Source organism: Nicotiana attenuata, chromosome 3 (genome assembly GCF_001879085.1).
Source record: "Nicotiana attenuata strain UT chromosome 3, NIATTr2, whole genome shotgun sequence".
Classification (NCBI taxonomy): Eukaryota; Viridiplantae; Streptophyta; class Magnoliopsida; order Solanales; family Solanaceae; genus Nicotiana; species Nicotiana attenuata.
The window spans coordinates 9,041,543-9,059,412 of NC_031991.1; the positions used below are offsets into that span (position 1 = coordinate 9,041,543).

The 17,870-nt window shown below is 43.8% G+C and overlaps 1 protein-coding gene across 1 annotated transcript; it reads right to left on the reverse strand.

The window, feature by feature from the left end:
- LOC109224166 (RNA-directed DNA polymerase homolog) lies at positions 48-17,819 on the reverse strand. The gene is made up of 3 exons (XM_019388753.1): positions 17,400-17,819; positions 949-1,030; positions 48-211 (listed from the first exon to the last, which is right to left on the reverse strand). The coding sequence occupies exons 1-3, from the start codon at positions 17,817-17,819 to the stop codon at positions 48-50; spliced, it is 666 nt and encodes a 221-aa protein (XP_019244298.1).

Sequence of the window (17,870 nt, forward strand, 5' to 3'; positions counted from 1 at the left end):
CCCCATGGCGAAACACTAGGACGAATGAACCCCTTATCGAGGAGCTCCTAAAGTTGCTCCTTCAGCTCCTTCAACTTTGTTGGTTCCATACGGTACGGTGGAACAGAAATGGGCTGAGTACCCGGCACCAGATCACTACTGAAATCAATATCCCTGTCCAGTGGCATGCCCGGCAGGTATGCAGGAAACACGTCTGGAAAATCCCTCACAACTGGAACAGAATCAATGCTGGGAGTCTCTGCACTGACATCCCTCACAAATGCTAAGTATGAAAGACAACCTTTCCCGACCATACGCTGGGCCTTCAAGAATGAGATTACCCGGCTAGGAACATAATCAGACAGACCTCGCCACTCAATCCGTGGCATACCCAGCATAGCTAACGTCACTGTCATGGCATGACAGTCCAAAATAGCCCGGCACGGAGATAACCAATCCATGCCCAATATCACATTGAAGTCTACCATACATAGCAACAGAAGATCCACTCGAGTCTCCAGACCCCTGATAGACACAACACACGACCGGTACACACGGTCTACCATAACAGTATCGCCCACCGGAGTAGAGACTTAAATAGAGTTAAGGAGAGACTCGCAGGGCATATCCAAATAATGGGCAAAATAAGATGACATATAAGAGAGTGTAGAGCCAGGATCAAATAATACAGAGGCATCTCTGCGGCAGACTGAGATAATACCTGTAATCACCGCATCTAAAGCAACAGCATCAGGTCTAGCTGGAAGTGCATAGAAGCGGGCCTGACCACCACCGGATCGACCTCCTCCTCTTGGGCGGCGCCTAGATGACTGTCCTCCACCCCTAGCTGGCTGGGTGGATGGTGAAGTAACTGGTGCCGAAGTCGAGGGCTGACCCTCTGCTGAGATGAACCCCTAAGGCGACGAGGACAGTGCCTCCACATATGTCCCAACTCTCCGCACTCATAACAACTCCCTGGTGCCGAAGATGGGGACTGGAGAGGACCCCTAGCACCAGAATGACTAGCAGAAGCACCTGGCGTGGAAGAGTCCTGAACTGATGGAGCACGAGACGAACCCTGGGCTGGAAGGGCACTGAGTGAGGAATGACCCTGCCGAGAACCGTGAGAACCATGACCCGATGATGCCCCACGATAACCTGGGCGAGCTGACTGAGCATGCCTGAACGGGCGGCCTCTGCTGTGCTGAAACTGACCCCTCGAAGGAGCACCCCCAAAACTACCATGTCCTCGAGGCCTCTTGGCCTCCCTCTCCTCGTGCTCCTGGCGACGGACTGCCTCAATCTCATGAACGATATCAACAACCTCCTCAAACGTAGCACCTGACACTCTCTCCCTAGTTATGAGAATCCGAAGCTGATATGTGAGGCCATCAATAAACCTCCTGATCCTCTCTCTCTCCGTAGACACCAACCAAATAGCATGACGAGCTAACTCTGAGAACCTCATCTCGTACTGTGTCACAGTCATATCCCCCTGTCGCAACTGCTCGAACTGCCTGCGCAGCTCCTCCCTGCGGGGCTGTGGCACATACTTCTCCAAAAAGAGAGCGGAGAACTACTGCCAAGTAAGAGGTGTCGCACCAGTAGGCCTACGCCTCTTATATGCCTCCCACCAAGTGAAGGCAGCTCCCGTAAACTGAAAAGTCATGAATGCGACCCCGCTGGTCTCCAGAATACCCGCAGTGCGAAGAATCCTCTGACATCTATCCAAGAAACCCTGGGCATCCTCGCTCTCTGCACCACTGAAAGTAGGAGGCTGGAGTTTGCCAAACCTCTCCAATCTGCGCTGCTCGTCCTCTGGCATAACTGGAGCTACATAACCCTGAGCAGCTGCCACTGGCTGGGCTAATGGTGCCTCCGATGTCTGCAATCCCTGAACAACCTAATCCGGTGTGCGGGCGGCGGGAGTCTGAGTACCTCCTCCGACTTGAGAAGTGGCTGCGGCAGTAGAAACTGTGACCGCCTGATCAAGACTCGTACACACGGTCAGGATCTGGGCCAAGGTCTCCTGAAGGCCTGGAATCACAATGGGCACAGCTGGTGCCTGAGCTGGTGCTGCTGGAGCGTCCACAACTGGGACCTGATCCTGAACTGGGGCGGCTGGTGGATCTGCAGGTGCTGCCCTAATGGCTGTGCGGGCTACGCCTCTGCCCCTACCACGGCCTCGACCGCGTCCTCGGCCTCTAATGGCCCCAATTGGTGGTCGTCCATCCTGACCGGTCGCTCGTGTCCTTACCATCTGTCAGAGAATAGAATAACAGAAGTTTAGTACTCGGATCAACAGATTTGCACGACAAGAATGTCAAGAATATGAAGTTTTCCTAAAGGTTCTTGTTGGCCCAAGTAAAGGTTAGTTTTGAAGACTGACAAAGGAACTCGGACATGAACCAGGTCCATCCAGTGGTCCATCCCTCAGGTTCACAAAAACGGGCAGATTCAAGCATGTGGGATGCACATGAAGGAGATAAGCTTAACTTGGTGTATTTAATATCTCCTGATCGAAAAGGTTGCATAATTGATAAGGGGAAGGAGTCCTTAATCAAATAGAACACTATCCAAGATAGGGAAGGAGTTAGAAGTTGAAATCAACTAGAACTCTTCCACCAAGGAAGAGTTGCATCAGAACTCTAGTTATTTCTTCATCTACTAACTCTATAAATTGCAGGAGGTTCTCACATTAAAGTGTTGCACAAAAATGCAGAAGTTAAACGTGAATTGGGAGCAAAATAGCAAGGCTTTTTGCAAGCAGTTCGTGTGTGATTCAAGTGTGCAAACCAGAAGCTACATGAACCAGATTGAAAAACCAGCTCCATAAAGAGTTTTATGTGTCTTTCTTTATTTCTAGTTCAATTGTAGTAGGTGTTTTCATATTGTACCTTTCAGCTTTATCTAGAAGCAATTGTAATAGGCATTTTGAGTATTCAAGTTAGAGTTAACTTGAAGTTGTCGCAGCAGTTAGAGGCTGGTTGCTACAACGGGATTAGAGTTAATCCTTAGGTTTACAAAGAGTTTTGTAAATGCAGTTTTGGCTCAGTGATTTTAGTGGAAGTTTTGGAAAATCCTACTGAGTAGTAGGTCGTGGTTTTTTCACCTTTTGAGCAAGGTGTTTTCCACATAAAAATCTTTGTGTTCTTTATTTTATGTACTTTTAATTCCGCAAACACCGGTCGTTAGTACACCTAGAAGAACCAGGTCCTTCCAGAAGCAGTTTAAGCAAAAATTGGGTACCACACAAATCACCCCCCTCTTGTGTGGCATTGACGTTTAGAACATCAATTGGTATCAGAGCAGGTTATCCTTGAAGAGGCTAACACCTTAGGAAAAGATCAACATGAGTGCGCCACCTGGGAATTGGGAAGGGCAATCCATTGATAGGCCTCCACTCTTTAATGGCCACTACTACTCTTGGTGGAAAAACAGGATGAGGGATCACATCATAGGAGAAGACTATGAACTCTGGGACATAGTCACTGATGGTCCTCTAGCAACTACAAAGAAGAATGCTGAAGGAGTGGATGTGCCAAAGACAAGAGCTGACTGCACTGCTGAGGACTTGAGGAAGTGGGAAAAGAATGCAAAGGCCAAGAAATGGCTTGTGTGTGGACTTGGTCCAGACGAGTACAGTAGAATTCAAAGTTGTACCACTGCTAAGGAAATCTGGGACACTTTGCAAGTGGCTCATGAAGGAACACCTCAAGTGAAGAGGTCTAGAGGAACACTACTGTATTCTCAATATGAGAATTTCACCATGAATGAAGGGGAAACCATCCATGAGATGTATACAAGGTTCACCACATTAACAAATGAACTTAAGTCTCTTGGAAGGGTTATTCTTGAAGAAGACAAAGTCGAGAAGATTTTGACAAGGTACTGCCAATCTCTTGGGAAAGCAAAATCACAGCTATTCAGGAATCAAAGAACATTGCCACTCTTAAATTGGATGAGCTAATTGGAAATCTCACTGCCTATGAACTTAGAAGGCAAACCATGAAGATGGATGCACCCAAGAAGGAAAGGAGCATGGAATTCAGAATCACTGAAGGTGCTGATCTAGAGGAGGATGAAATGACCATGATCACAAAGGATTTCAAGAAGTACCTAATAAGAGAAAATGGTCCTTCAAGAAGTGGAAGCTACAACAAACCAGGGTTCCTGAAAAACAAACCAATGAGGGGTGTTACAAGTGTGGGAAGACTGATCACCACATCAAAAACTGCCCTCAATGGGAAATTGAATGGAAAAAGGAAAGAGCTGAACGAAGGAACAGGAAGAAGGAACAGGTTCATCACAAGAAGAACAAAGGATCAACAAAGGCTATGGTTGCTGCTTGGGGTGAAAGCTCAGATGATGACTCAGAAGATGAAGATGGAGATGAACAAGCACTTATGGCAATTGGGAAATCCGATGAGGAATCTGAGGTAAGTATAATTCATCTTAAAAACAAGATTAAATTTTTGTCTAAAGAAAGGCTATCTCAGTTACTCCTGGATTTCATTGATGAATCTGAGGATCTAAACAATGAAAAGAAACAGTTGTCTAAGGAGTGTGTGATTTTGAAAGCTAAGTGCAAAAATCTGGAACTTAGGGCTAGTGAAAGTGAAAGTAAAAATGCTGAGTTGAAGAACCAGGTTCATGAACTTGACACCACAGTCCTAGAGCTCAAATCTGAAAATCTAAAATTGAAATTAGGAACTGGTAAAAAGGAATCTGACCTCACACAACTCACTTTAGAAGAAAATGTAGGAAAAATGAAAGATGAGTTGTACAAAAGAGATGAGCAGATAAGAGTCCTTAAGGAGGATCTAAACAAGGTTAAGCACGAGCTAGATACAACCTGTAAATGGAATAGGTCCTCCGATGCACTTTCATGGCTACATGAACACCAGAGTAGGAATAAGAGAGGACTTGGTTACGGGACCTCTGCACCTAAGTGGGATCCCAAAAGCAAGTACCTCACACTTCCTGAGAACAAAATTTGCACACATTATGGTAAAACTGGTCACTATAAAAGTGAATGTATTGCAAAAGAAAAGGCTAGTCAAAAGAATAAAGAATTTGTTCAAGGGGAAAATAGGCTGCCAGGTTGGGCTAAAAAGAATTTGATTCACCCTTTTGCCTATAGAAAGGGACCCAAACTAGTTTGGGTTCCTAAGACTAACTCCTGATTTCCTTTTGTGGGTCCAAGTGAAAGGGAGCAGCCAAATATGGTACATGGATAGTGGCTGCTCAAAGCATATGACAGGAAGCAAGAACCAGTTCGTTTCACTTGAGGACCTCAAAGGAGGTAATGTCTCCTTTGGAAATTGGAAGAAAGGTGAGATCATTGGGGTTGGAAAGGTAGGTAAGACTGATTCTCACTCTATTGAGAATGTCTACTTGATAGATGGCCTAAAGTACAATCTAATCAGGGTATCACAATTATGTGATAAAGGTAAATTGGTAGCATTCACCACTACCAAATATTTTGTGATTAATCTTACCATTGACAAGATTGTTTTGCAGGGAAAAAGAGTAAACAATACATGCATTGCAGTTTTTTCCACACTTTTAGAAAATGAACTCACTTGCTTAAGTGTGTTGGACAATGATCCCCTCCTTTGGCACAAGAGAGTTGGACATGCAAGTCTGATTCAACTCAACAAATTAGTCTCTAAGGATCTGGTGATAGGGCTGCCTAACATCAAGTTCAAGGAAGACAAAGTTTGTGAGGCTCGTGCAAGGGGGAAGCAGGTAAGATCCTCTTTTAAATGCAAGAATGTGGTAAGCACCACCAGAATGATGGAACTGGTCCATATGGATCTCTGTGGTCCACTGAGATCATTAAGAAGAGGTGGTAAAAGATATATGATGGTGCTTGTTGATGATTACTCTAGGTTTACTTGGACATTATTTTTAACATCTAAAGATGAAGCATCTGACATGTTTACTTCTTTTGTTAGAAAAACTCAGAAACAACTAGGTAATCAATTTGAATCAATTAGGTCTACCATGGAAGTGAATTTGAAAATGCTAAGTTTGCTGAATTTTTGCATGCTATAGCATAAATAGTTGCATGACTAGATCTCTTGTTAAGAAGATTCTCTATGAGTCACTTAAAGGGAGAAAGCTAAATATATCCCATCTTAGGGCATTTATATGCAAGTGCTTTGTGCACAATAATGGCAAAGACTCCCTAGGTAAGTATGATCCCAGAAGTGATGAGGGAGTACTCTTGGGATATTCTTCACATAGTAAAGCTTATAAGATATACAGTAAAAGAACTATGTGTGTAGAAAAAATGTATATGTTATTTAAAACTAACATTCTTTCTGAGAAGCAGGAACAAGATAATGAAGAGATTGGGCTGATAAGAAATTCAAATGGTGAAACCATAGTCCAGCCTGAAGAAGCATCACAGGAAGGAACATGTGATGGAACAGGTCCCTCCAGCCAGGGCAACATGACAGTGGGAACTGACTAGAGAGGAACTGATCCTCAAACCTCGAGGGAACCTGTCCATGAACCTATTCCTCAGTAACAAAATCGGGAAGGAACATCCAAAGAAATTGACACTCCTATTGCAACATCCACGAAATTGGATATAGATGAACCTGGTTCATCTGTTGATCAGAAGTTGTATAGGGGAATGATTGGTTCTCTTCTATATCTCACTACTAGAGACCTGACATTGTGTGCAGTGTAGGTCTTTGTGCTCGATTTCAGGATAATTCAAAGGAGTCCCACTTGACTAATGTAAAGAGAATATTGAGATACTTGAAAGGCACCACTGACCTTTGCCTTTGGTATCCAAAAGGTAGTAATTTTAATCTAGTGGGATATGCTGACGCTGATTATGCAGGTTTCCTAGTGGATTGGAAGAGCACCTCAGGTATGGCACACTTTCTTGTTCATGTCTTGTGTCATAGGCTACCAAAAAGGCAAAATTCAATGGCCTTATCTACTGCTAAAGCTGAGTATGTTGCTGCTACTTCATGGTGTGCTCAACTGTTGTGGATCAAACAACAATTATTGAACTTTGGAATTGATGTGGTTGCATCCCTATTTTTTTTGTGATAACACTAGTGCTATTATTATGACAAAGAAACCAGTTCATCATAATAGAACTAAGCACATAGATGTTAGGCACTATTTTTTGAGGGACAACTATGAGAAAGGTTTGATCACTGTGGAATTTTGTGCTACTGACAAGCAAATTGCTGACATCTTCACAAAAGCCTTAAGTAGAGATCACTTTGAGAGGAACAGGTTGGAATTAGGGATGATTAAGATCACCTAAAAGGACCAGTTCAAGGTTAAACGAAAAAAATGAAAGAAAAAAAAATTTGGTTAGAAAGTCTATAAATTGTGTATAATTAGATTAATTCTTGCTCAGTCTCATACTTTCCATAGTATACTCTTGTGCCATGTGTTAAAATGACTCATTAATCTCTAATGATATTTTCTCTATTTTGGCAAATTTAGACTCACACACGAGAATTATCAGTGAAGAACCTGGTTCATCAAGATAACACGGTATGTTTTCTACACTCTGCATAATTTGAAATAACTATATTTGGATCATGAGCAGAGAGTCCTACCAAATACCAAACTCCTTTTGGACATATCCGTAACAAGTGAACCAGTCCCGTTCAAAAGAGTCCCAACCAAATGGAAGTACCTAGATTCTAGGGATACACTCCAACGTCTCTTCAAAATTGAATTTCAGTTTAATTAAACTTCGAAGAGTCTGAAAAATGTAGCTACCCCATCAATTATTCCTCTGAATATTGATCAGCTTTGGTGTATTCCTTACTTCATCTCTCTCAAGCCGTCAAAAACTCTCATTCTTCTTTCATCTTCCAAACACAATCTAATTCTCTTCTTTTCATACCCTAGCCTAGATATGTCAAACACCTCTGAAAATCCTTCATCACCAAGCAAATAAACAAGCAATTGAAATCAGGTAGGGAACAAGAATCCTAGAAATCTGAAGATTCATTTAAGTCTGCTACTAAGGGGGAAGAAAGTAGGTCTTTCAAAACTGAACAGGTATCTTCTGATTCTAAAGTTTCTCTTGAGATAATTTCTAAAGTTGCTGCAAATTTGGAGAATAGATTTGTAGGATGTATAGCAGGTATAGAGTCTACATAATCTGGAGAAGTTGGTGGTAAAAATGAAAAAAAAGGAGAGCAAGGGCGCTAGGAGTACTGTGAGGGGAAAGGGGACAAGAGTGGCTGATTCTTCACCCACTCCTGTTGGTATAATAAAAGAAACTGGTGCAATGGTTGTTTGGGGAGAGGAATTTAGTGAAATAGAAGAGAGTGTGAGCAAAACAGGGGGAAGTGGGTCTGGCGAAGCTGCTGAGGGGTTGGTTCAACTTGGCAAAAATATAGATGAACCCGTTCCATCTGAATAGAACACCCTCGCGGACCTACTGATAGAGTTATCAATGGCACCAAAAATTCATGCCATTCCCTACGGTTTCATTCTCACAACTGTGCTTGCACATTTCAAGGTACCTATGAAGAAGTGGGGTTAATACTCTGCTTGCTTGCGATTATGAAGTCAATGTCATTCCTAATGAACCTGGTTCATCTAAAAAGACACCTATCAATAGCAAAGTCAGAGTCTTGGTACAGGAGAGTGAGGCAACGAATATTGAGAAAGCAAGGCTGAAGACACAGTTGGTTGAGGTAGAATCTGAGAGAGATGTTCTCAGAACTGAACTTGCAAGGAAAAAGGAGAAGAATGATGGAATTCTTCAAGACATGATGAAACTTTTCCTAGCAAATAACCCAGCCCCTACTCTTCCAAGCCTTAAATCCTAGCCTAATGTTGATCAACCAGTGACCCAGTTCGGGACGTTTTGTTTCTTTTGCTCATGTTTTCAGTATTTTTATTTCTTCTTATGCTTTGTGGTAAAATAATATCAATCATCAATGAAGTTCACTGTTTTTGCTCTAACTGTTTGTTTATATTTCTGTGATGGTTGAAATTCTTAGTTTGATCTATGATGATTAATCCATGTTTGCATTTGAAGTAGCCCCAGTGGCCATGAGTAAGCTTTAAAATCTGGTTATCTCACATTTTTTATGCAACTTTTTGATGATGCCAAAAGGGGGAAAAAGGTTGTGCTTTAACTAAGTGATGTTTACACTTTGAACAGTGATGTTTATAACCTAATGTACCTGGTCCTTGATGATAAGTGATATAAAGGAAAAATGTTTCTAACATTGTATTGATGTTTGAGCTGAGTTCTGGCAGGGCCTAAGTGTATGAAAATCACAGTGTTTGTCATCATCAAAAAGGGGGAATTTGTTGGCCCAAGTAAAGGTTAGTTTTGAAGATTGACAAAGGAACTCAGACAGGAACTAGGTCCATCCTGTGGTCCATCCCTCAGGTTCACAAAAACGGGCAGATTCAAGCATGTGGGATGCATGTGAAGGAGATAAGCTTAACTTGGTGTATTTAATATCTCCTGATCGAAAAGGTTGCATAATTGATAAGGAGAAGGAGTCCTTAATCAAAGAGAACACTATCCAAGATAGGGAAGGAGTTAGAAGTTGAAATCAACTAGAACTCTTCCACCAAGGAAGAGTTGCATCAGAACTCTAGTTATTTCTTCATCTACTAACTCTATAAATTGTAGGAGGTTCTCACATTAAAGTGTTGCACAAAAACGCAGAAGTTAAACGTGAATTGGGAGCAAAATAGCAAGGCTTTTTGCAAGCAGTTCGTGTGTGATTCAAGTGTGCAAACCAGAAGCTACATGAACCAGATTGAAAAACCAGCTCCATAAAGAGTTTTATGTGTCTTTCTTTATTTCTAGTTCAATTGTAGTAGGTGTTTTCATATTGTACCTTTCAGCTTTATCTAGAAGCAATTGTAATAGGTATTTTGAGTATTCAAGTTAGAGTTAACTTGAAGTTGTCGCGGCATGGCTGCTACAACGGGATTAGAGTTAATCCTTAGGTTTACAAAGAGTTTTGTAAATGCAGTTTTTGCTTAGTGATTTTGGTGGAAGTTTGGGAAAATCCTACTGAGTAGTAGGTCGTGGTTTTTTCACCTTTTGAGCCTGGTGTTTTCAGCGTAAAAATCTTTGTGTTCTTTATTTTATGTACTTTTAATTCCGCAAACAGCAGTCGTTAGTACACCTAGAAGAACCAGGTCCTTCCAGAAGTAGTTTAATCAAAAATTGGGTACCACACAAATCACCCCCCCCCCTCTTGTGTGGCATTGACGTTTAGAACATCAGTTCTGCAGCCTCCCGAGGATAAATACAGACGTCTCCGTACCGATCTGCGAGACTCTACTAAACCTGCTCATGACTCGTGAGACTTATGTAACCTAGGCTCTGATACCAACTTGTCACGACCCCAAACTGGAACCGGTCGTGATGGCGCCTTTCGTGAAACAAGGCCAGTCGACACAAACTCCCAAAACCAATTAACAATTATAGAAATTCATATGCAGTTATTAATAAGTGATAAATCCCAAAATAGAATGAACTAAAAGAAAATGCGAAAACAGAACACAGCCTGACATCAGGGTGTCACCAGTCATGAGCATCTAAAATCCGTCTAGGAGTATGAAAAGACAACATTGTCTAATATGAACTAGGACAAACGAAATAAAAAGTAGGAAGGAGAAGCATTAGGCTCTGAACGCCGAGTAGCTACCTAGTCAACTCCAAACAGCCTGCTGGAAGCAAATCAACCCTTGCTAGCGTGACCTGAGACTCCTGAATCTACACACAGAGGTACAGGGAGTAATGTGAGTACGCCAACTCAGTAAGTAATAAAAGTAAAAGCAGCTGAGCGATAAGAAAGCACGTAAATACACAGCAAAAATGCTACAACGAGGCAGTGTAAAACCAACACAATACAGTAAAATAGTAAAAGCTGAAAAAAACTCCTTAGTTAGACAAATCTCTTTAGAAAATCTTTCAGCAGTTCAAACGAGTAAATGAAAACAAGTAGAAAATATAGGAACTCAAATCGGCCCCTCGGGCAAAATACCAATAGAACCAGTCCCTCGGGCTATCTCACAATCACTCGTACCTGCCCCTCGGGCAATAACATGGAACAACATCAGCCCCTCGGGCTCTATCACATCTCAAACTGGGTACCCGCACTCACTGGGGGTGTACAGACTCCGGGAGGGGCCCCTTACGGCCCAAGCGCAATAATAAGCCATCTCGTGGCATAATCAACAGGCTTTCGGCCTCATATCAATCAGAAGCCACCTCGTGGCATAATAAATCTGGCCCTCGGCCTCTCATATATCACAATCAGTATCATATGTTGCGGCGCGCAGCCCGATCCCATAGTATCCTCACAACACAAGCCCTCAGCCTTACTCAGTCAGAATCTCACAAGACACACGGCCACAGTAAAACATGATGCTCAGCCCAAAATATAATTTAAAATATAAAAAAAAATGAGTAAAGATGGCTGAGTTGTGAAAACACTAGAATATAGTATGATCGAATACGAATACTAAGTTAAAACAGTGAGGAAAAGTAAAAAAATCCTGGCACGAGGCCAAAATATGGTGTTCAACCCAAAACATGATGATAGCAAACCGTTTTCAATCAAATATGGAGTTAAACAGTCATACGGGACGGACTAGGTCACAATCCCCAACGTTGCACGGCCCCACGCTCGTCATCTAGTGTATGTCACCTCAAAATAGCACAACGGTGTGAAATTCGGAGTTTCATACCCTCAGGACAACATTTACAATCATTACTTACCTCTATCCGGTCCAATCTCTAGCCCGCGAAGCCTTTTCCTCTCGTCTCGGCCTCAACTCGGGTCGAATCTGACCAAAAATCAGAATCATGACATCAAAATACGCTAAGGGAACGAAGCCCATGCAAAAATAATGAAATTACGGCACGAATCCTGAAATTAACCAAACCCGGCCCCCGGGCCCACGTCTTGGAATTCGACAAAACTAACATCAATGGAACCCTCATCTTCCCATGAGTTCATGCATATAGAATACTTTAAAATCCGACCACAAATGGCCCCTCAAATCCCTAGAATTAGGTCTCTAATTCCCAAGCCCTAACTTCTAATTTTCAGGCTTATTTTCCACAATTTCCATGATTAATTAGGTAGAAACCAAATTAGGATTGAGTATTAAGTCCATAAATCTTACCTCCAAGTGTTCCTCCTTGATTTCCTCTTCAATCCTCTTCAAAAAGCTCTAAAAACGCACAAAAATGGTGGAACTTAGGCTAAAAGTCGCGGAATAGGCCTTTTAAATCATTCTGCCCAGCTATTCAAAAACTCCCTTAGGGAACGCTGTCAACGCCTCGCGTTCGCGAAGCACAAACATAAGTTGACCAGAATTCCTCTTACGCGTGTAACGACCCATTTTTACAATAGGTCATGAGCGCGCCTGACACCCTTGTCAGGCAAGCCAATTACGGAAACATTTCTAAAATACTTATGTTGCTTTTAATCAAAATAAGTGAAATAAGCACTCAAATTGGAATTTAAACCAGAGGAACTGAATACTGTAATAATATGATTACACAACCCCAAAATGATCGTCTACCAAAGTGTGTGCCAGAACCTGGTGTCACAAGCTACGGGCAACTAGTAGAATATACATCCAAAAGAATACCACACTACCCTACTGTCTGGATCCGATAGACAGAAAATAACAAAAAAAAAAGAAAGACTTCTTCGGCTGCGGATCGACATGGAAGGAAAGCAGCTCACCATAGAAGTCCCAAGCCTGCTCACGAATGCGCACCCGAGAAATAACCGGATCCACCTGCCTTAAACCCTGTACATTTAAGTACAGAAGCGTAGCATGAGTACATAAACAATATGTACCCAGTGAGTATCCCGCCTAATCTCGAAGAAGTAGAGACGAGAGGTCGACTTGATACTCACTAGGGTCAGATAATATTATGAGCATAAGTTTAACAATGAAAATCTTTAATAGGCAGCAGTTACAACAAGGCATATAAGTCATTTTCTCGCTAGGATTCCGATTAATCAATTACTACAGTTACAATTATCAATGCATTTCGGGCCATGAAAAGTAGTACTAACATTTAACAATCTCAGGCAAAGCTATATAAGCATGCGCAAACATGCCGAGGCGACGGCCCGATCCAACAGATTTAAACTGTGCACTTGCCGAGGGTCGACGGCGCGCCTATAGATGCATCTATTCATACCGAGGCGATCGGCCCAATCCACAAATAAGTAGAAATATCAAGTATACACACAAGGCACATCAATAGTCATAAATTCCAAGCAAGACTTCAACAATTATACAAGTACGTTCTTAATCCCTTTTTAAATCTCTAGCATATCCTAGGTGCTCATGTAATAAGATAATATAGGGAGTGATGTAAAATAAGCATGATGTGGGTCCTAAACTACCCGGACCATTAACATAGTAGTAGTTACGCACGGACTCTCGTCACCTAGCGCGTGCGTAGCCCCCGCATTTAGCAGCAATTACTCAATTATTAATCCTATGGGGACAGTTCCCTCTTACAAGGTTAGAAAGGAGACTCACCTTGCTCCAAAGCGCGCTCCCAATATCGAGAACAAGCCCAAGCTCTTATTTCGAAACCGAACGATCACCAACTAGTTAAAATAGGTAAGAACTAGTCAATAAAGGCTTACAAGGTCGAATTCTAACTATTTAAGTAATTTCCCAACCTTTTCCGCAAGTTTATTCCGACCCCGGGCCCACGTGCCCGGATTCCGATATTTTTCGAAGGAAATTGTCCTCTACAACCTAAGGATCAATAATATATAAATTCTAGTCCATTTCATAACAAATTTCATGCTTAAATCTTAATTTTATTAAAACCCTAGGTCTAGCTCTAACCCTTTGATTTTATCTAATTTTTAGTGTTTAATCTACCTAATATACATGTATTTAAACTAATAATGCATGGGAGTAACGTACCTTGAAGTGCTATGTTGAAACCCTCTCTTTGGAAGCCCCCAAATCGCCTAAGTGTGGAGTGAGAAATGAAAAATGGCCTTTGAGTTCGAATTAAATGAACTCTCTGCCCAGCGATTTCCGCTTCTGCGGTGCTAGGACCGCTTCTGCGGAAATGGGCCCGCTTTTGCGGAAATGGCCCAAGAAGCCTGGACCGCTTCTGCGGTCAGGTGCCCGCTTTTGCGGGTCCGCTTCTGCGGATTTTGTGCCGCTTCTGCGAATTTGGCCTGACGCTACAGGGCCGCTTCTGCGGTCGGGGGACCGCTTTTGCGGAACCGCTTCTGCGGTCGGGGGACCGTTTTTGCGGAACCGCTTCTACGGTTATGAAGCCCCATCTGCAGTCTCCCTTGGCCAGGCCCTAGGACTCTTCTGCGATCAAATGACCGCATCTTCGGTCCCGCTTCTGCGGTCCAAGAACCGCAGATGCGGTTATGACAGAAGCAGCAACTTCAGCTATTTCTCAATATTTCTACTTCGCTCGAACCTCGCTCGTTTGACGCTCAGGGCTCCCGAGCCCCGCCAGAACACACCGACAAGTCTCAAATCACGAGGCGGTCCTACTCGAACCCCTGGATCATTCGAAACAACGCTAAATCTTGGAATCACCCCTTAATACCAAATGAATCAAACTATTGAATCTTCAAGTTCTTAATTCTTCTCTAACGGGTCAAAATGCCCTTAAACTGCTCGGATTGACACCAAATTTTACGGGCAAGTCTTAAATGACATTATGGACCTGTACCAAACTTCAGAACCAAAATCCGAGCCCGATACCTAGGGAATCAATGATCACTTAGCTTCTTTAATTCCTTAAAGCTTCAATTAAACAATTTTAGATAAAAAATTCATTACTCGGGCTAGGGACCTCGGAATTCGATTTCGGACACACGCCCAGGTCCCATATTTTCCCACGGACCCTCAAAAATTGTCAAATCACGAATTCGAGTCCGCTTTCCCAAAATGTTGACCGAAGTCAAACTTGGTCTTTTAAGAAAGTCCTAAAGAAGCAAATGAGCATATTTTACTCAAAACCCTTCCAATTCCCAAACCAATCGCCCCCCACAAGTCGTAAATTAGTTAAAGCAAGTACGGGAGGCTTTCTTTAGGGGAACGGGGTTCTAAAAGGAAAAACGACCGGTCAGGTCGTTACATTCTCCACCTCTTAAACAAACGTTCGTCCTCGAACGGACATAGAAAAGTACCTGGACTATTGAATAAGTGGGGATATCTGCTCCGCATGTCCTCCTCAGACTCCCAGGTCGCCTCCTCGACCAGTTGGCCCCTCCACTGGATTCTCATCTCAGAAATCTTCTTGGACCTCAGCTGGCGATCCTGTCTATCAATAATAGCAACTGGCTCCTCCTCATAGCCCAAGCTCTCATCTAGCTGAATGGTGCTGAAGTCCAACACGTAGGATAGGTCGGCCTGATACTTCCAAAGGATCAAAACATGAAAGACTGGGTGAACTCTCGATAAACTAGGGGGTAACGCAAGCTCATAAGCAACCTCCCCAACTCGCCTCAACACCTCAAAGGGGCCAATAAACCTTGGGCTCAACTTTCCCTTCTTCCCGAACCTCATAATGCCCTTCATGGGCGAGACTTTCAAGAGAACCTTCTCACCAACCATAAATGATACATCCCGCACCTTCTGATCCGCATGGCTCTTTTGCCTGGACTGAGCTGTGCAAAGCCTCTCGTGAATCACCTTTACCTTATCCAAGGCATCCTGTACCAAATCTGTACCAAGTAACTTAGCCTTGCCAGGCTCAAACCACCCGATGGGAGAACGACAACGTCGACCATATAAAGCCTCATATGGGGCCATCTCTATGCTGGACTGATAGCTGTTGTTGTATGCGAACTCTGCTAGAGGCAAGAACTGATCCCACTGCCCTCCAAAACCAATCGCACATGCTCTAAGCATATCCTCCAAAATCTGCACCGTCCGCTCCGACTGTCCGTCGGTCTAAGGATGGAATGCTGTACTAAGCTCTACACGAGTCCCCAACTCACTCTGCACGGCTCTCCAGAAAGGGAAGTGAACTGAGGGCCTCTGTCTGATATGATGGACACCGGCACACCATGCAATCGGACTATCTCCCGAATATAGATCTGAGCATACCTCTCTACTGTATAAGTAGTCGCCGCTGGAATGAAATGGGTCGACTTGGTCAATCTATCCACAATGACCCACACCGAATCAACCTTCTGCAAAGTCCGCGGTAACCCAACTACAAAATCCATGGTAATGCGCTCCCACTTCCACGCTGGTATAGGCATCCACTGAAGTAGGCCGCCTGGTCTCTGATGTTCATACTTGACCTGCTGGCAATTCAAACACTTAGTCACATACTTCACTATGTCCTTCTTCATCCCCCGCCACCAGTAGTGCTGCCTCAAATCACGATGCATCTTCGTAACTCCCGGGTGAATGGAATACCTCGAACTGTGGGCCTCTTCTAGAATCCTCTCCCTGAGACCATCAACATTAGGAACACATAGACGGCCCTGGAGCCGCAGCACACCATCCTCGCCAATAGAAACCTCCTTGGCACCTCCCTGAAGTACCGTCTCTCTGAGGACTGCCAAATGTGGATCATCGAACTGCCGGCCCTTGATCTCCCCCAATAACGAAGACTGGGCGACCACACACGCTAGAGCTCGGCCGGGCTCTGAAATATCCAACCTCACAAGCCTGTTAGCCAAGGACTGAATGTCCAAGGCTAGTGGCCTCTCCTCTGCTGGAATGAATGCTAGGCTACCCATACTCTCCGCCTTTCTGCTCAAGGCATCCGCGACCACATTCGCTTTGCCCAGATGATAAAGAATGGTAATGTCATAATCCTTCAGCAACTCAAGCCACCTGCGCTGCCTCAAATTGAGATCCCTCTGCTTGAACAAATGCTGTAAGCTGCGGTGGTCGGTGTAAACCTCACAAGGCACCCCATACAAATAGTGCCTCCATATCTTAAGAGCATGAACAATCGCTGCCAACTCCAAATCGTGCACAGGGTAATTTTTCTCGTGAATCTTCAGCTGACGCGAGGCATATGCAATAACTCGCCCCTCCTACATCAGCACACATCCCAAACCAACGCGTGAGGCGTCGCAATATACAGTATACATCCCCGAGCCGAAAGGCAATACAAGAACTGGTGCCGTAGTCAAAGCTGTCTTGAGCTTCTGGAAGCTCTCCTCACAATCATCGGACCAAATGAATGGGGCACCCTTCTGGGTCAGTCTAGTCAAGGGTGATGCAATAGATGAAAAGCCCTGCACGAACCGCCGGTAATAACCTGCTAATCCCAGGAAACTCCTGATCTCGGTCACTGAAGTGGGACGTGGCCAACTCTGAACTGCCTCAATCTTCTTGGGATCAACCTTAATACCCTCTCCGGACACAATATGCCCCAAGAATGCCACTGACTCAAGCCAAAACTCACACTTGGAGAACTTAGCATACAGCTGCTGCTCTCGCAAGGTCTGAAGCACTACTCTCAAATGCTGCTCGTGCTCTCCCAGGCTACGCGAGTATATCAAGATGTCGTCAATGAAGACGATGACAAAGGAATCAATATAAGGCCTGAATACCCTGTTCATCAGATCCATAAATGCTGCTGGCGCATTGGTCAAGCCAAAGGACATCACTAGAAACTCATAATGGCCATATCTAGTCCGGAATGCAGTCTTCGGAACATCCGAGTCCCGAATCTTCAGCTGATGATATCCTGACCTCAGGTCAATCTTAGAGAACACCCTCGCACCCTGCAGCTGGTCGAACAAATCATCAATACGAGGCAACGAGTACTTGTTCTTGATGGTGACCTTGTTCAACTGGCGGTAATCAATGCACATCCGCATGGTCCCATCCTTCTTCTTCACAAATAGCACTGGTGCGCCCCAAGG

Coding starts and splice junctions, on each gene's coding strand:
- LOC109224166 (XM_019388753.1), bottom strand. CDS start 17,819: ATGTGCATTGATTACCGCCAGTTGAACAAGGTCACCATCAAGAACAAG. Junction 1,031..17,399: donor AGTTCTCCAAGTGTGAGTTT/TGGCTTGAGTCA, acceptor CCATCAGTTCAG/GACTCTTCCACGCCAGGTGC. Junction 212..948: donor ATCTTCGGCACCAGGGAGTT/GTTATGAGTGCG, acceptor ATTCTGTTCCAG/TTGTGAGGGATTTTCCAGAC.